Source organism: Anopheles marshallii, chromosome 3 (genome assembly GCF_943734725.1).
Source record: "Anopheles marshallii chromosome 3, idAnoMarsDA_429_01, whole genome shotgun sequence".
Taxonomy (NCBI): Eukaryota; Metazoa; Arthropoda; class Insecta; order Diptera; family Culicidae; genus Anopheles; species Anopheles marshallii.
Genome location: NC_071327.1, coordinates 53,861,232 through 53,879,559, shown reverse-complemented (window position 1 = coordinate 53,879,559; position 18,328 = coordinate 53,861,232). Strand labels below are relative to the sequence as shown.

Sequence of the window (18,328 nt, the reverse complement as noted above, 5' to 3'; positions counted from 1 at the left end):
ATGGTTAAGGAATTGGTATAAATAGCGGTTTAGGATGAAGCTAAAGTCAGATTTATTTTATCGTACTAAGGGGAAACGCTGCCCGAGCAACATACAAAGGGAAAATGCTGCGCAAGTAAAAACGTGAAATTTAAAAGAAAAGGAGTGAAAAGCTAAACTGGTGACTCTTTTAGTTTAGCTTTAATACGTAATATCACAAAGGTAATTTCATTTTAAAATGTACTGTCGTTTTTCATAACTAACAAAACCATCCTGAACGACAATTCTTTCCTTACCGGATCAGATTGTTCTCGCTGTTCCCAGAAATTTCACTTCACTTTAGAATACGAAGCTTCCATCCAGATGAAGTACCAATTCTGCGAAAATGGGAACAATAATGGTTGCAGAATGTTTGTTCACTTGTAATCGTGCTAACGTTTGGGGATATTGGGTAATACCCATACACCCAATGAATTTCATTGAAACGGTTTATTCGTTGTTCGGTTTTGAAGCAACACATGTTGTTTGTCATGAAACGATATAAAAAGACCGGGATGGACAAGTGTCACTCAACAGTAAGCTGAACCCGCGAAACAAGTGCTTGAAGAATGACGAGTTGGATATTCGGTAGAACGATAAATTCTGATGCTGGTTATTGGAAGTCATGTTATGAGCATCTCTTCTTGTCTTCTGTTAGTGACGATCGCATGCTGCCTGGTCAGTGGCCTACAGGCGCAAACGGACTACTGCACCACAACTTACTGCCGTTCTGGAAAACCGAACGTCGGTTGTAATCCTCCTGCAGGAACCGGTGGTCCTGTATGCGTTGGCAGGAACTCTGCCATAGTGGCACTAGACTCGAATCTCCAGTCTTTGATACTGTACGAGCACAACACACGTCGATCTCAGCTTGCCCTGGGTCAGTTGGAATCTTTTCTTCCCGCGACTCGCATGCCTACGATTACCTGGGATACAGAACTGGCAAAGCAAGCTGGCCACAATGCTCGTAGCTGCGTCTATGGGCACGATCGTTGTCGTAACACAGCTGTGTACGCGTGGGCCGGACAGAACATAGCTCAGTCACAGTTTTATGGCATGACAAAGACGACAGAGGAATTGGTTAAGGAAGGCATCAATTCATGGTGGAGTGAATACAACGTCACCACACAAGATCAACTTAATAGCTATCCTTCAGGATACAAAGGGTAAATGTAGTGAGTGCTTTTCTTTTGTATTGGATTTCCTTAATCTTCCATCTGTTTCAGACCAGCGATAGGCCATTTCACTCAGATGGCGAGTGATCAAACTGACAAACTAGGATGCGCTATGCAGTATTGGTTGGATGGTGACTGGGAAACGTATTACTTTGTTTGTAACTATGCCGTCACGAACGTCGTCGGTAGTCCTGTCTACAAAAGCGGAACTGTCGCTTCAGGATGTACTTCGGGACAAAATCCAATTGCCGCACTGAACGGACTGTGTTCGACTTCAGAGTCGATAAATCCTCTTCCAAATTCTGCACCATAATATATTGAACTATAACTGTGTTAAGTGCTGTTCAGAAGCATGGAATGCAACGGCTGTCGATACTGTGGAGAGTAAACTCAAACTATATTTGGTAAATAAAGTCGAAATCTGTAGATACTACAAGGTGAAAACTATTCAATTAGGTGCTTCGCGAAAACTCCTCGATATGAGCAGTGCTTCTAGCTGACTGCATTTCTCCCAGATGTAAAATCAATCCTAACTTTCGGTTTGGGATTGATTCAAAGGTGAAAAACCTTTGTGTTACTCCCTTATGAAAGACCAAACATTGTGAGTCATTTATCAATTTCAATTTCAAACTTCATTCAACGCCGAAACCTACGTCTGCTTCCAATTTCATAGTAGTCCAGATAAGAATGAACAAGATTTGCGGTCGTCTAATGATAAGGTCTCGGATAATCAGATTATTGTGGCAGCAAGGGCTACTTCCCATGTTACTATTTAGTCAATTTCTCATTTCATTGATTTAAACACTTGTTTTATTGCAATTTTGAAGTTTACGACAGCATGATTATCTGTACTGATACCGAAGGTCAAATCCGTTTATGGCACCGACTGAACTACCTCGTTCTCCGAGCACAGACCTGAATAGTGCGGGTTTACACCAGTCGTACATCCCGAAGCAGTAGTTCCTCGTACATACACCGGCTGATTAACGATGTTGGTGAACGAGTAGTTGCACACAAAGTAGTACGTGATCCAAATGCCATCCTCTAACCAGTTCTGCATGGCACATCCCACGGCCCAGGTACGATCGCTAGCCATTTGCGTGAAGTGTCCAATAGCGGGTCTGTCGGGGGGAAAGTTGAGGTCTCATTATAGCATCATACACGATCTTCTAGCTCTAGTCTTCCATTACTCACCCTACATGGTTACTCGGGTAGCTATCGATGTGCGCGGTGGACGTATCGAAATGCTCTTCCCACCACATGCGCACGGAATCCTCGATCAAGCTCTCCACGGTGAGGGTCTGTCCGTAGAACTGCTTAATGGCCAGATTCTGACCAGCCCACGCGAAGTCTACCGTGTTGCGGCAGGCATCATGCTGGAACACACAGGACCGTGCATTGTGTCCCGCCTGTGAGGCCAACTCATCATTCCAGACCAGGGTGGGCATGCGTTGAGCCGGGAAGAAAGGGCTCACTCCTCCGGACGCGATCTGGGAACGGTGTCTGTTGTGCAGCTCAAGGATGATTGTTTGCAAATGCGCCGTAATGGGCACCACTGCCGGAGATTGTCCGAAGCAGCTTGGGCCTCCTGTCTGTGGTGGAGGATTACAGCCGACATTCGGTACTCCGCTCGGGCACAGGTTGGCCGTACAGTAGTCGATCGAGTAGATGTGATCGAATAGACCAACCAAAAGGAGTGATGCTGCAAAAGAAAGAGATGGAAGTTGTGTATTAGTAGTCACGTTAACTGATCCAATCGAGATTGATTAATACCAAGGACAAAGCGGAACATTGTGCTGATGATGTACTGAGCTGGCTCACGTCTGGACCACACCGAAACAGGTTTGAAGTCATTTGGAAAGACGGGGAGTATTTATACTTCTTTCTGCCGCTTGAACCATAGCATTAGACCTCTTATGGAGCAGATAAGCGGAACATTATCGATAGACGAAGATTGTGATTTCTAGGAAAGCAACCTCACGTCGATGAAGATTATTGACAAATACTCAAATGGGTGGGCAGTCGTGCGTTGTGTATCTGTACCCAATTTCCTGCTATATATTCGTAGAATTGAATAATTTATTACCATCAACCCAAGCATTTGTATCTACATGTGGATCTACTTAAGACCACTATTGCTCAATTCCACAAGGTACAAAGGTACATATCAGTAAAAAATGTCAATTTGGGAGTGATGCACTTCACGAAAACACGGAAATAGTGTATTGAATTCTTAATTTGATTGATCTGCAATACACTTCCACCCACATTATCACAATTCCTCACAAAAGTTGTTTATTTTTAAGTCGTATACCTTGGATCTCAATTCTGTCATGGATGGAATGTTCGTAAGTGTACATCATTGCAGACGGTTGTCTGTTTTGTTGTGCCGTGTATATGAACAACATCAACATGCTGGATAAACACACTGCATAAACAACTGGATAAGATTATATTAGGCCGATAATTTCACCTCTTTTAAATGTTATGATCTACGCATGAAATTCAGTAAATGCATTATTAGTTTGGTAATTAAAGTAATTCAGTTAGATTTCTGTATTACTGCTTTAATACTGTAACATTCCGAAACAGAAGACAGCATTTTAATTGTGGTTTTAATACATACTAAAAGCGTCTACTAATAAATCACTTGTGATGGTTGTGATGAAATGCACAGCACTCGTAGTGAGCTTTATATTTGAAGAATTTACGGTTCAGCGAAAATCTACGCGATGAGTGTAGTCGTGATGAGTTTTCTGTTACGAAAATGGGAGCAATAATGGATGCAGCTTGTTTATTCACTTGGAATCATACTAGACGAAAAATACATGCAAACCGTAAATTACAATACAACCGCTTGGTTGGTGTTGGTTTTCAGCACAAGTATTGTTTGTTTTCAAACGATATAAAACGAGCGATCTACACAAGTGTCTCCAGGCAGTGTACTGGAAACTGAAGTGCCATTAGGAGCTATAAAAATGTCGAGTTGGATATTCGGTAGGTAGATCGATACTGAATGGAGATACCGGATATTTAAAGCTGAACATAACCTTCCTTCCTCAATTAGTGGCGATCGCATGCTGCTTAGTCAGTGGCCTTCAGGCGCAAACGAACTACTGCACCACAACTTATTGTCGTCCAGGAGTACCGAACGTCGGTTGTAATCCACCTCCAGCAACCGGTGGACCTAGCTGCGCCGGCAAGAGTCCGGCCGTAGTGGTAATGGACTCCAATCTGCAGAGTTTGATTCTTTCCGAGCACAACACACGTCGATCCCAGCTTGCCTTAGGTCAGTTGGCGCCGTGTGCATCCTGTCCGTCGTTCCTGCCAGCAAAAGCAATGCCCACGATTACCTGGGATACGGAACTGGCAAAGCAAGCTGGTCACAATGCTCGTAGCTGCGTCTATGGGCACGATCGTTGTCGTAATACGCCTGTGTACGCATGGGCTGGACAGAACATTGCCCTATCCAAGTTTTACGGCATGACCAAAACCACTGCCCAACTGGTTAAGGAAGCTATCAGTGGCTGGTGGAATGAATATAGTGATACCAAGCAATCTCAACTTAACAGTTATCCATCGGGATACACAGGGTGTGTGTCATAATTATACCACTTTGAACAGATTTCACTTGATATTAAGCTTACTTGCACCTGTTTTAGACCTGCGATCGGACATTTCACCCAGATGGCAAGTGATCAAACCGCTAGGATTGGATGCGCTATGCAGTACTGGTTGGATGGGCAGTGGAAAACGTACTACTTTGTCTGTGACTACGCGGTAACGAACGTGGTAGGTACTGCAGTATACAAGACTGGAAAGCCTACTTCCGGTTGTGCTACGGGACGCAACCCGCTTGCATCGCTGAGCGGACTGTGCTCACCGGCTGAAAAAATTAACCCTGTTTACAACTAATCCAATGCACTGCAATAAAGCACGAATGTGACGTTTGTCCAAAAGTGGAGTTACTGTTCCGGAATAATAGTACTAACTGTATCTTTTACTTTAAAAAGATGATGATACATTGTTGTTAATCAATTGAAAATTATACGAGTAAAGCGTTTAAACTTTTGGGTGGAATAATCAAGAATAGTTGATATTTTCTTGAAAATTTTGAAGCCCTTCACTTTTTGGCAAGGTATTCCAATTTTTTTTCCTGCCACCATCGTTTGCAGTTATAAACATTATTTCTTGCATTTTGTACGACAATAATATCTTCTCGATACACGTGATCATATCACCCCATATGCCATATGTATACCAAAACATATCTTATTTTCTTAAACGATCAGCCAATTTCACGTAACTAATATACTGTGACAAATTTGTGCTGATATAAGCACGAATACATTAGCTTAATGTTTTCCTTATTTTGCATCTCGCCTGCTCGAAGCTACTGTTGAAACAACTGTTGTCGAACGGACCTCGCCGTAGTGTTTTTCGAAGCATCTCCAAAACATGTGTGACAAATTGAAACAGCCGTTCAACTTGTGAGGCATTGGTTCCACTTGGCTGTGGGCAACATAGTTCCGCAACATGTTGGTGGCGGAGTGGTCGATGAAAGTTGCTGCCATCGTTTAGGATTAGACGTCAACATTCTAAGCAACAAGATTGTTGTAGCTGGTTGTGAACCGGTTGTTGCCAGTACCATAGCGCGTATCTCAACATGTGAACAACTCAACAGTGAAAACCGCAGTCGGTACTTTGATAGATGCGCCACGGTAACCGGACAATGGAACGCTCGAAACAATGCTGTAACAATCAGAAGCGTTGATAAACTCTAAGCCATTAACTGACCATGCCATTAGAATCAGCCAAGAATTCTTAACACTCAATCAGTTTCTAATGCGTAACTTAGATGGTGCAAGACAGAGTACAAGACGTAGAAAACGGGGTCCTCTTAGAAGTAGTTTATTTTTTTCGCAAGAACGACCGTATATCGCATAGTATCGTGGTTGTATCGACTTATTTTGCCTCGTAGCCGGATTGAGTTAGTCCTTTCTATGGGAGATTGGTCCGGATGGGATTTTGGTCCGTTCCGTTCGTATGAAGACCGGTCGCCACTACCATCATACTGATTCGGCTCTTAGAAATAGCTGGAACCTAGCGAAGTACATTACAGACCAGTTTTGGCAAAGGTGGCTGAAGTAATACAACCCCGATTTAACAATAACGAATAAATGGCTTGAGGAAGTGGAGGATCTGAAACCCAAAGATCTTGTCTTGGTGGTGCGAAGTACGTCGAACGGTCTGCAACGACGAACAGCAACTAAACTTTCTATTTTGGACGTCTTGAAGGAAGGATCAATTAAAACAAACATCTAATGTCAATCTAAACCAGTTTGGACAATTATTTATTCTGCACTAGCATGACCAGTTGGGTGGACAGTTGCTTGCTCCTTAGAGCTCACAAAAACATCCTCAACCATTGTTCTACTGCATTGGATTGTGCATTATATTTCCAGAACTTTCGCTTCGTTGCTGAACGCAAATCTTCCATCCAGATGAAGTACCAATTCTGCGAAAACGGGAATGGGATGCAGAATGTTTGTTCACTTGCACTCGTGCCAACGTGTGGTGATGTTAGTTAAAACACAACACACAGTGTATTTAAAAAAAATGGCTTATTCTTTGTTCGGTTTTGAAACAACGCTTGTTATTTGCTATAAAACGATATAAAAAGATCGGGTGATGCACAAGCATCACTCAATAGTTATCTGAACCAGCGGCTGGAAACAAGTGCTTAAAGAATGGTGATCTGGATATTCGGTAGAACGATACATTGCTGCTTTTATATGCCGCTAATTCAACGTCATGGGCTAAGCATCTCTTCTTTTCTTCTGTTAGTGACGATCGCATGCTGTTTGGTCAGTGGCCTACAAGCACAAACTGACTACTGCATAACAACTTACTGCTATGTAGGAGTAGAGAACGTCGGCTGTAATCCTCCTCCAGAAACCGGTGGTCCTGCATGCGAAGGCAAGAGTGCTGCCGAAGTAGTACTAGACTCGAATATCCAGTCTTTGATACTGTACGAGCACAACACACGTCGATCTCAGCTTGCCCTGGGTCAGTTGGAATCTTTCCTTCCCGCGACTCGCATGCCTACGATTACCTGGGATACGGAACTGGCAAAGCAAGCTGGCCACAATGCTCGTAGCTGCGTCGATGTACACGATAGTTGTCGTAACACGGATGTGTACGCATTCGCCGGACAGAACATAATTCTGAATAAGTTTGGCTCGACAGTAGCGTCTGAAGAGATGGTTACGAACGCCATCAATACCTGGTGGAGTGAATATAAAGTCACCACGCAAGAGCTACTTGATAGCTATCCATTAAAATACACAGGGTAAATGTAGTGAGTGCTTTTCTTTTGTATTGGATTTCCTTAATCTTCCATCTGTTTCAGACCAGCGATAGGCCATTTCACTCAGATGGCGAGTGATCAAACTGACAAACTAGGATGCGCTATGCAGCACTGGTTGGATGGTGACTCGGAAACGTATTACTTTGTTTGTAACTATGCCGTCACGAACGTCGTCGATCGTGCCACATACAAAAACGGAACTACCGCCTCAGGATGTACTACGGGACCAAACCCAATTGAAGAATTAAGTGGACTATGCTCGCCCCAGGAGTCGATCGATCCAGTACCGAATGGATACTGGATCTCCGTAGAGGAGTAACACAGTAGAGCAACCCTGTGTTAAGTGCTGTTCTCCTGAAATCCTTTTCGGTGGATACCGTGGAAGGTATAACTTTTCTTTCTAACCACTAAAACTAATAGTATACTTTCTAAAACTGGTAAATAATTTTGAAATTTGTAGAGACATCAAGGTGATAGTTATTCAATGGCGTGCTTTGTAATAGCCTCTCGATATGTACAGTGAATCTAGCGAACTGCATCTCTGACCGACGCAAAATCAAACTTAATTTTTCGGGTTTGCCAATAAAGAATTTGTGTTACTTCTTTATACAAGACCATGTTTTTTTAGTCACTTTATTAAGATTAAATTTTAAACTGTGTCAATACATTTGTACACTTCAATATAACCAGTGTTCTTAGCCTTAGATAATCCTCCCAATATTAAGACACAAAGAGTATAATTATTATTTTAATCAAGGACGAACGGCAGGCCGTTTATCTTATGAACTGTTCTTATTACGTAACATTTTAACAACAAAACAACTTATAGCTACGAGGATGGGGGAGATTTCCTTCCCTCATCGTACGGAAGCACCTTTTCCCGAGTGTACTCGATAATAAGTCTATACAGAGTATAAACACACTTGTACTGCATGTACATACACTATAATGTCCTTCATATGGACTTAGAAGCCGTGGTCAGTTCTGATAGAGATGGTGTGAAGGCGTTGATGCGTCAGCCATGTTTTGTTAGGCACTGAGTGGTTTAGGCCGTGAGTGGTTTAGGCACTCCTGCAGTAGCCCAAGACCTGGAAACAGTTGTAGCGTCATCTCTAATCTCAACGCACTGTCGTCTTGTCTGTCGTCTTGTCTTGGCTTGCAGTAGTTAAAATTCGGTGTACAGTTAAGTCTCTATACCCTGCAAGCGAAAGAGACCGCTATTTTAGAGAGATTTACAGTTTCGGGAAACAAAGATAATGGGATGGCATACCATTTTATGGCAAAAGTCTTAAAGCTATCATTGACATCCACCAAAACACGGCTACCTTAGAGAGACATTGGTGTAAAAACATCATGCGAAGCGTAGAGAATGCCATGTTAGGGATACTTTGCAGCTTTGAGAGACATAAAATGTATCGAAAATGAAGGGACTGTCAAAAATGTTCATCTTACAGAGACTTGCTATTTTTGGAGATAATACCTTAGGGAGACTTGACTGCATTTTTACGCTAAAAGATGATATCCTTATTGGACTTCTTTGATCTCTGGCAATAATATTATTGTTCCTATATGTGTGGTAGGTATTGACCCACTAATCTCCTCGCTGGAGGTGTAACTGCCAAAGTATCGTAGTGTCACCCATAACACGTAACAGTAGTGCGAACTACTTATTTAGAAACGCGAAACAAACAGTACAGATCTTATCATTGAATTTCGTTCCGTCAAGACCAAAACATTCGTTTGTTTCTTATTTCGTAATCAGATTGTTGTGGCAGCAAGGGCTACTTCCCATGCTGCTCTTTCGTTAATTCCTCATTTCATTGATTCAAACACTTGTTTTATTGCAATTTTGAAGTTTACGACAGCATGATTATCTGTACTGATACCGAAGGTCAAACCCGTTCATGGCACCGACTGAACTACCTCGTTCTCCGAACACAGACCTGAATAGTGCGGGTTTACACCAGTCGTACATCCCGAGGCAGTAGTTCCTCGTACATACACCGGCTGATTAACGATGTTGGTGAACGAGTAGTTGCACACAAAGTAGTACGTGATCCAAATGCCATCCTCTAACCAGTTCTGCATGGCACATCCCACGGCCCAGGTACGATCGCTTGCCATTTGCGTGAAGTGTCCAATAGCGGGTCTGTCGGGGGGAAAGTTGAGGTCTCATTATAGCATCATACACGATCTTCTAGCTCTAGTCTTCCATTACTCACCCTACATGGTTACTCGGGTAGCTATCGATGTGCGCGGTGGACGTATCGAAATGCTCTTCCCACCACATGCGTACGGAATCCTCGATCAAGCTCTCCACGGTGAGGGTCTGTCCGTAGAACTGCTTAATGGCCAGATTTTGACCAGCCCACGCGAAGTCTACCGTGTTGCGGCAGGCATCATGCTGGAACACACAGGACCGTGCATTGTGTCCCGCCTGTGAGGCCAACTCATCATTCCAGACCAGGGTGGGCATGCGTTGAGCCGGGAAGAACGGACTCACTCCTCCGGACGCGATCTGGGAACGGTGTCTGTTGTGCAGCTCAAGGATGATTGTTTGCAGATGCGCCGTAATGGGCACCACTGCCGGAGATTGTCCGAAGCAGCTGGGGCCTCCTGTCTGTGGCGGAGGATTACAGCCGACATTCGGTACTCCGCTCGGGCACAGGTTGGCCGTACAGTAGTCGATCGAGTAGATGTGATCGAATAGACCGACCAAAAGGAGTGATGCTGCAAAAGAAAGAGATGGAAGTTGTGTATTAGTACTCACGTTAACTGATCCAATCGAGAGTGATTAATACCAAGGACAAAGCGGAACATTGTGCTGATGATGTACTGAGCTGGCTCACGTCTGGACCACACCGAAACAGGTTTGAAGTCATTTGGAAAGACGGGGAGTATTTATACTTCTTTCTGCCGCTTGAATTATAGCATATCGTATAAAGCAGATAAGCGGAACATTATCGATCAGTGAAGATTGTCAATTCTTGGAATCATCGCCAACGAAACCTTACATCGATTAAGATTATTGACAAATACTCAAATGGGTGGTCAATCATGTGTGATGTATCTGTACCCAATTTCCTACTATATATTCTTGGCTATATGTATTGGTTTGTCGTCGTGGGGATGGAGTGCTTTTCGCTTGCGCGGCTAATCTCTCCAGTTCAACCGTTCAACACAATTATCCATCACTTGAACTTGTATGAGTGTGCATCAAATTTCAACGCTTAGTGTTGTATATTGGCGACATCTTCCCACCCCCGGATCGTAGCGATTATTTATTAGCACCCCCGGATTATCACCCTGCGCTTAAGGCATTTCTAACTATTTCTACGGTTCCCCAACCACCGGGGGAACGCGCATCCCGGATCAAAACCGTCGCAACCGTAATCCACATTATCCTCATTGTGTTCAAAATCGTTGGCATCACAATGCTTCCAGACACGAATTCAAGATCGTTTCTCTTCTCACCTGAGAACATTCTGGCGCTACTGGAAAGCCCAAGATAACTCTTTCCATTTCCTATCCTCATTACCGTGGATGATGCGTCGGCGTATATTCCCGGCGAGCAAAGTAATTTGCTGGCCAAGTGTAACCAATTTTTTGAGTGTATTTTTCACCCCCGGTAACAATTCGTTACCTATCTCTGAATGCCTCTCCTATACTCCTGTTGAAGTCATTCCGACCTGTGATGTGGTTATCAATGATGAAGTCCATTACATAAGAAGGGAGGTAGGAGTGATGATTGTAACTCGGTGGCTTTGTGCTCTCCCTGCTCAATTCAAGATTTTTGAATACGTTATCCTTTCCTCAGTTCTTTCTTGTGTATCTATTTACATTTCTCCTCATCGGCATGACTTTATGCCGCAACGATCTTCCTCGTCTAACCTCATGTCTCTTGTCTCGTCAGTGTTGGAAAACATTTCCATTGGCCGTCAAGTAGACACTGTCTATCAAATATGCAATCTATAGTATTCCGATTGATCTTTTCGTAGTTCTACCAACATCTTTCTTTGTAGATACGGAGATATTTGTGGAATCGACATTAATCGTGTTTCCTCCATCGAGGATCTCAGTGTTTGGCTAGACACGAAACTTACGATTAACGAATAAGTTTGAAGGCCTTGTACTGTTGCTCGAAAACGCTTGACTTGTTTGGTCGCCTGTTGAAGAATGGACTTTGATACCTTTGGTTAGTTAATCACCAAAGTGACAATCTAGTAATTTATTAGTATATTACTAATCTAATCACGTATCGTTCGTGTGTGTGTGTGCGTATTTGCTTAAATTGGTTTTGCGCAGGCGTTCGTTGTGTTGGTAGTGAACTTTTATCTCTCTCCAGATGCTTATCAGTTATAGATTTTATCTGTAGCGTGCGTATGTATTTGTCGTGAGTGATCGATGCTATAGGTAAGAATCGATCAAATATCTTTCTTACGCCAGATGCTTTCAGTTTAACGTGTGTGTGGTACAGTCGGGAACGTCGGGAACGAATAGTCTTGTGCTCATCTGTTGAGACCGCAATGGTAGGGCCAAGTCTTCGGGCGCTCTCGCAAGAACTTTGGGAACATGCTGGGGGCCGTAACTTAAGCTAGAGATCACCATTCAATAGTACCAGCGGGCTGCATATCCAACAGTTACGAATGATACCACGCAGGTCATCTGTATTGCATCTCTTAATTTCTTATTTCCTGCAATTATGACAAATTTTAGCTGATTTTAGACAAGAATGCATTATCTGCTTGTTGTTTTTTTTTTGCATCTCGCCTAAACGAGGTCACCCTTGAACACAGCTGTTGTCAAGCGTGCATCATGTGTTTGTCGAAGTATCGCCATGAATTATTAGGAAACCATGTAGCTATAGCAGCTATAGCAAAACCTATCTGTCAAACTGAAACAGTTGTTCAATCTGCTAGGCATTGAAGTTGGCGAAATTATTGCACCTTTGCGTGCCAACTTTGGCCGAACATATAGAGCCCCTGCAGATTTTGAATATGACGAGAATATAACGGATTAATAATTACGAGGTTTGTTCTGAGATATTTACCTTAGTTATAAAACAATATGAATTTTACCTAAAACTCAAGAAGACGTTTGTGTTACTGTTACCCACCGGAGCTAAAGATAAGAAACCCGTTATTACACGTATTTATATTCACAGTCTAGTTAAACCTATTCGTTTTACGATCTACAAACCAAGATGGGAAAGGTAGCGCGTTGTAGTGATTGGAATTTGCTCATTATCTTTACGATTTTCCCTTTTTGTGGTATTTTCTGTCCCATAACTAAACTCTAAATTGCATTTGCAATTTGTAACGTCACTCCTCACAAACACACGCAAACCGCTGTTGCATATAAAGGTGTGCTTTCCTAACGTTACTTGCATTTTCGTTTAGAAGATCACCTTCAACCGTAGACGGCATGTTTTATTCATTGCTTGGTATGTCCAGTAGAGGTGGAAAATTGTGCATAATAGTGAAAGTGTTCGACTGTATCTTTTACTTCCAGCCACCTTTTTTGTGCTGGGTGCCTTGCCAGCTAGTCACCAACTTGCCACGAATAAGTACTGTGAAGCGGATTACTGTGAACCGGGGCTGACGAATGTGGGCTGTAGGCCAGCACTTGTTCAAGGTGGGCCCGCATGCAGTGGAAAGCAAGCATCTAATGTGAACCTAACCCTGCAGGGAGAAACGATTATTCTACACGAGCATAACAAGTTGCGTTCGCTGCTAGCCAGCGGACAGTTGGGATCGTTTGCTTCTGCCTCCCGTATGCCACAACTGGTGTGGGATATCGAGCTTGCCAACCAGGCAGCACACAATGTGCGTTCCTGTCTCTTCCACCACGACGAGTGCCGAAATACGGAGCAATTCCGGTTCGTGGGACAAAACATCGCATATTATCGTTATAGTGGCGCACGTAAGGGCATCAGGGAGCTGGTGGTGAAGGAAATTAACCAATGGTGGAGTGAGCACAAGGCAACGAAACAGCAACAATTGGATGAATTCCCTTCCGAAGAACCGGAGTGAGTATGCGTTATTCAACGGGCAACGTTAATTTGTCGTGCGATGACTTCAAGCATTTTGCCATTCTAGACCCCCAATCGGCCACTTCACGCAGATGGTTAGTGATCGTACGTGGAAGGTCGGATGCTCCGCACAACAGTGGCTCGAAGTGGACGACAATGTGTTTTACTTCTTGTGCAACTACTCGTTTAGCAACATGGTTGGCCAGCCGGTGTATGTGAAGGGTGCGCCAGCCTCTGGATGCACTACCGGCGACGTTAGACAATATCCCGGGTTGTGTTCGAAACACGAACGCATTTACTCGACACCGACAGCAATTTCGAATTGATTACTGCAGGTTCTTACATTGTAGACAGTCCAAAGAATGGAAATGTTGAAGTAAATATATTGTCGAAAAGTGTCATTTTATTCAACGCTTAAAATAAAAGCGATCCAGATTACGATTAGCATTTATTTTGATAAGCATTTAAACAAAAGAAACATGTTAGAATATTTGCGGTGCAATACTGCGAAACCTCTCTAATTAAGGTTTTGGCAAAGCCCAAATTCCAATAAAGAAAACTTCATTGTTTGACTCGCATGACGTGTTGCTACACAGTGTCACAGCTATAATGGTATAAAAAGCAAGAGCTACCATACGTTTCTTCTAAAACATTTGAAAATCTACGATAACTTTCCTATAAAAAAAATTGTGAAAACCTCCAAAAATTTATTTCGAGCGAAAAGCAACTTAAGCCCATGGCTCCAGGACAAAAAGCGCGATTCCCGACGGGATCTCAAAAATAGCTGTTTTTGGGTAAAATGTTAACAAAAATCATATATTTTTCTCTGATATTCTGAGACATTAGAGAGTCATGATTTCGTCAATGTAACATTAAGAAATTTATTTGCCTACTGAACCGCCACGGAGCGAAGTCGCTTATGGCAGTGTGCACCTATTGTATCATAAATAGGTATATAATAAAAAATATAATAATAATAAAAGGTATCAACGTTTGCACCTACTGAACCTATTTGCACCTAGAGTTCGATCCGAATCTACTCGGTTCTAATAAAAAGTTAACCTTAAGAAAAAGAAAGTTCTAAATAAGATGACGATTGTATAACTAAATTTGTGCTAACAGTAGCTTCAGTAACTTCATTTCTGTCATTTACTACGCAGTAAAAAAAATAGTTTTATCAGTTTTTCAATTTTGAGCAACAATTTTGGCATGTGCCAGTTGATTTTTAAAACGAATGCCGCATTTTCTCTCGTCAGATCAAACGCGTTGAAGATTCGGAGACTTTTTAGAGCTCTTCACCACCTTGGGCTAATTATTTCACATATAAAAGACCATCTGGAAGACGTAAGGGATTAGCCAACCATCGTGAAGAAAAAAATGATAATAAAGCCTATTTAATCTATATTTATGCCACAACTAATCTCTGTCTATTTCACTCCCATTTTTTTTACATATACGGAATAGGTTGTAGTATTTCTGTTAAGGATTTAGATAGAATCCAACAGCGGAAGTATTGAAGTTATAACTGCAAACACCCGCCACGAGCGATCCCAATTAGAAAGAGAGTGAAGAATAGTTAGTAAGAGAAAAGGGAAGAGAAAGTTAGTATTGCTTAAGAGCCGAAACCAAACGAACGCCAATTTAGTCTTCGTAGATTAATTTCGTTAACAATTTCCTTTAAGCGAGAATCATCATATAAAAGAGGAAATTAAGCACGGAAGTTACGTTAGACTCAACCTTTAAAAAGAATTATTCATCATTATTATCACTATTATGATCATTTTATTTGCATTTAACTAATTTCCCGTGTGTTGCAAACAAAGCGAACGTACGGAATCATGTCAAGCAGATCGCATTTAAACGCCTAAATGTATACAGTACAAACACACCGCTGGAATGACTGAAACATTTTATTTCATCTTTTCAAACCACCAACGATCAGCAACAATGCAAACGGTTTGGAAACAATTGCATTGGAACGCAGTTACTCTATGAAACATTTCACTTCATATCATCATCATCATCCTACAAAAGTAAACACCTCCGCTACACACTGCAGTTGCGTTTATGCATATTTGCTTAATCTTTCTTCGCTTCGATCCATTCCGCTTACCCTCGGTTGTTGAAGCGAAAGAATGATTACGCGAGAAAGCTTTGTTAGAACAGCTGAACCGATCCATCGATACGTTTGTGCGATGAAGTTAACGAGATCATCTTACTTTCCCGAACAGAAAATCTTTGACTCGTATAAATGTTGCTCGAGCTATTGAACGTCTTATCACTACGATTACAATGGCCATCTGGGTAGCATGTGGTAAGTTTGATAGCTGCATCTTCCATCTTTCGATAAGTAATTTTCCTTTTTTTTGTTTCTCTCTTTCTGTTTAAGTCTCTGTCATTCTTTTTGTCCTTGCGGAGGTTGTTGCGGGCGGTAAGTACTGCCGAAGTGACCTGTGCCCCCGCGGAGGTCCTCACGTCGGATGCAATCCACCACCGTTTCACGGTGGTCCAACCTGTCACAGAAAGAAAAACGCCAAGAAGGTCCCTCTATCGCGCACACTACAATCGTTCATTTTGGACGAACACAATCTGAACCGGTCAAACATTGCGCTGGGAAAGATATCGCCTTACCCGGGAGCGGTCAAAATGCCAACGCTTACTTGGGATGAGGAGCTTGCTCAGCTGGCCGATGCGAACGCTCGCTCGTGCAACTATGGCCATGATAGGTGCCGTGCAACGGACAAGTTCCCGTACGCGGGCCAAAACATTGCCATCACGCAGTTCTTTGGCTATCGGTTCACGGAGAAGGACCTGATCCATAAGTTCATCTCGAGCTGGTGGGGTGAATATTTGGATGCACGCCCGGCCCACATTGCCAAGTATCCGACATCGTACAGTGGGTAAGAGACGATACGGCTGTTTTGTGGGTGAATCTCCCGAGATTGACCAAAATAATTGCATTGCCCCCCAGAAAACCCATCGGTCACTTCACACAGATCGCTAGTGATCGTAGCACGAAGGTGGGCTGCTCCATGTGGTACTGGAAGGATGGACAGATGGATGCGTACTACTTCGTGTGTAACTACTCCACGACGAACATTATGGATCGCTCCGTGTACCAGTCGGGTCGTACCGCTTCACAGTGCAAAAAGGGAAGGAACCTCAAATTCCCAGGGCTCTGCAACCCCAATGAAGAACCACGCTCCATTATGGATCCTTAGGTACTTATCTGAAAGAAATCAGACTATCTGCGGCTAGAAAATCAATTGGTCCATTAGCTGAGAAGCGACAGATAAAGAACGCATCTCCTTACATTATGTTACACAAAAAACTTCAACGTGGAGCTAATCTCAATCAATTCAATCGGTCCGTTATCTGTCCTGAAATACAAAAATGCACCCTGTATCATGTAACCACGAATCTCACGCGTTCGTGGGAGCAGTAAAGTGAACAGATTTAGCACTTCCGAAACAACGCCGACAACCAATCATCCTCGCGAAGCATGCCCGTCATCGGGCCAGCTGTCGTTGACACACGAACCATTACTAAATTTATTACCGCTCGGGATGTTCTCTGGGATGTCCTTTATCTGCCAAAAAAAAAAAAAACACCCCATCACGTACCTAAGAGAACCGGGAAGCTTTCCATTAGCATAACAAAGCTTTGCGGACTCTATCCGTTTCAAGCTCGACACTGCGTGCCAGACACAATCATCGCCACCCATAACGTGGTACGCCGGTATGGAATGGTCGAACATAAATCAATGGCCGCACGGGAAGAGCTACGCGCGTACGACAAGTTCACGTTCAAGTACAAAGTAGTGCCGCGTACCGTGTGCACAATGCATCGTTGCACGTTTCGCGAATGAGATTATTTCCCAAGTTTGCCCGTACTTGCACCAACGACCATCTACTGCCTTTCATCCCGATCAACGCGCATTTGCCATTGTTGCATATTCACCGTCAGGCGTCGGGCGCTGGTGTAATTTATTCGGAAAAAAGGGGTTTTCCTTTATCGTCTCGGAAGCTGACACGCACACACACCCGCACCCAGCCGCACACATGCACAGAGAGATGCAGTCGGGCAGCACGACAAGCACGACAGACGGAGCATATTACGGTCTAATCGGAGTTCCGTCTCGGTTGTAAAATGCAACTTCACTCTCGCTTTCGCCTTCGCGCTTCGGTGGTCTTTCTGCTGTCCTTCTGCTAGCGGCATCTCACTTCGGTTGCCGTGACAGATCGGGCTGCCCCGTACAGTTACCGGCACCTGATACGATTTGTGAGCAGCTTAAACGCTCCGACAACCGGACGACCGAAAACCCGGATGCCAAAAGCTAAACGGGAAGAGGACACCGACGTTCAACCAGCACCATCCACCATTGCACCCGACCGCTTGCAGACGATGCTATTTTTTTTTATAATTGGAATTTATCTTCCCACAACATCCTTGTCCCCGTGCCATGGCGCTGTCCCCGCGTCTAAACCACGGCCCAAAGCACAGCAACTACCGTCTAGACGGAATTTTGGCATTCCGAGACGGAAAGATTCGGCAAAAGTGCAATAAGAGAAGAAAAATGAACCGCCGGGCTTGCGCTTGCTTCGTTACTTCCCCGAATGGTTTGGCGTACGAAAACTTTATCCATTTCTCTGAACTTCAACATTCGACACCCGGGCCCGTTGTCTGGTGTGTGTTCGGTTATTGCAGGTACCCTCGACCGTACGTGCGAGGCTG

At 43.4% G+C, this 18,328-nt stretch overlaps 6 protein-coding genes and 1 pseudogene across 6 annotated transcripts; 5 read left to right on the top strand and 2 right to left on the bottom strand.

Annotated features, from left to right (window-relative positions):
• Window positions 1-575: 575 nt before the first annotated feature.
• LOC128712814 (antigen 5 like allergen Cul n 1-like) lies at window positions 576-1,506 on the top strand. The gene is made up of 3 exons (XM_053807685.1): window positions 576-606; window positions 677-1,184; window positions 1,245-1,506. The coding sequence occupies exons 1-3, from the start codon at window positions 588-590 to the stop codon at window positions 1,504-1,506; spliced, it is 789 nt and encodes a 262-aa protein (XP_053663660.1). The 5' UTR covers window positions 576-587.
• A 561-nt stretch (window positions 1,507-2,067) lies between these two features.
• LOC128714294 (antigen 5 like allergen Cul n 1-like) lies at window positions 2,068-2,985 on the bottom strand. Its single transcript, XM_053809170.1, has 3 exons — window positions 2,967-2,985; window positions 2,388-2,895; window positions 2,068-2,314 (listed from the first exon to the last, which is right to left on the bottom strand). The coding sequence occupies exons 1-3, from the start codon at window positions 2,983-2,985 to the stop codon at window positions 2,068-2,070; spliced, it is 774 nt and encodes a 257-aa protein (XP_053665145.1).
• A 1,186-nt stretch (window positions 2,986-4,171) lies between these two features.
• On the top strand, window positions 4,172-5,108 carry LOC128716331 (venom allergen 3-like). The gene is made up of 3 exons (XM_053811250.1): window positions 4,172-4,190; window positions 4,261-4,786; window positions 4,856-5,108. The coding sequence occupies exons 1-3, from the start codon at window positions 4,172-4,174 to the stop codon at window positions 5,106-5,108; spliced, it is 798 nt and encodes a 265-aa protein (XP_053667225.1).
• Window positions 5,109-6,737: 1,629 nt separating this feature from the next.
• Window positions 6,738-7,882, top strand: LOC128712813 (antigen 5 like allergen Cul n 1-like; annotated as a pseudogene).
• Window positions 7,883-9,465: 1,583 nt separating this feature from the next.
• LOC128714852 (antigen 5 like allergen Cul n 1-like) lies at window positions 9,466-10,383 on the bottom strand. Its single transcript, XM_053809732.1, has 3 exons — window positions 10,365-10,383; window positions 9,786-10,293; window positions 9,466-9,712 (listed from the first exon to the last, which is right to left on the bottom strand). Exons 1-3 carry the CDS (start codon window positions 10,381-10,383, stop codon window positions 9,466-9,468), a joined length of 774 nt encoding a protein of 257 aa, XP_053665707.1.
• Window positions 10,384-12,987: 2,604 nt separating this feature from the next.
• Window positions 12,988-13,920, top strand: LOC128711551 (antigen 5 like allergen Cul n 1-like). The gene is made up of 3 exons (XM_053806431.1): window positions 12,988-13,006; window positions 13,075-13,591; window positions 13,662-13,920. The coding sequence occupies exons 1-3, from the start codon at window positions 12,988-12,990 to the stop codon at window positions 13,918-13,920; spliced, it is 795 nt and encodes a 264-aa protein (XP_053662406.1).
• A 1,966-nt stretch (window positions 13,921-15,886) lies between these two features.
• Window positions 15,887-16,815, top strand: LOC128710763 (antigen 5 like allergen Cul n 1-like). Its single transcript, XM_053805616.1, has 3 exons — window positions 15,887-15,908; window positions 15,984-16,494; window positions 16,566-16,815. Exons 1-3 carry the CDS (start codon window positions 15,887-15,889, stop codon window positions 16,813-16,815), a joined length of 783 nt encoding a protein of 260 aa, XP_053661591.1.
• The last annotated feature ends 1,513 nt before the right edge of the window (window positions 16,816-18,328 follow it).

Coding starts and splice junctions, on each gene's coding strand:
- LOC128712814 (XM_053807685.1), top strand. Junction 1,185..1,244: donor TATCCTTCAGGATACAAAGG/GTAAATGTAGTG, acceptor CATCTGTTTCAG/ACCAGCGATAGGCCATTTCA.
- LOC128714294 (XM_053809170.1), bottom strand. Junction 2,315..2,387: donor TACCCGAGTAACCATGTAGG/GTGAGTAATGGA, acceptor TCCCCCCGACAG/ACCCGCTATTGGACACTTCA.
- LOC128716331 (XM_053811250.1), top strand. Junction 4,787..4,855: donor TATCCATCGGGATACACAGG/GTGTGTGTCATA, acceptor CACCTGTTTTAG/ACCTGCGATCGGACATTTCA.
- LOC128714852 (XM_053809732.1), bottom strand. Junction 9,713..9,785: donor TACCCGAGTAACCATGTAGG/GTGAGTAATGGA, acceptor TCCCCCCGACAG/ACCCGCTATTGGACACTTCA.
- LOC128711551 (XM_053806431.1), top strand. Junction 13,592..13,661: donor TTCCCTTCCGAAGAACCGGA/GTGAGTATGCGT, acceptor TTGCCATTCTAG/ACCCCCAATCGGCCACTTCA.
- LOC128710763 (XM_053805616.1), top strand. CDS start 15,887: ATGGCCATCTGGGTAGCATGTG. Junction 15,909..15,983: donor GGCCATCTGGGTAGCATGTG/GTAAGTTTGATA, acceptor TTTCTGTTTAAG/TCTCTGTCATTCTTTTTGTC. Junction 16,495..16,565: donor TATCCGACATCGTACAGTGG/GTAAGAGACGAT, acceptor ATTGCCCCCCAG/AAAACCCATCGGTCACTTCA.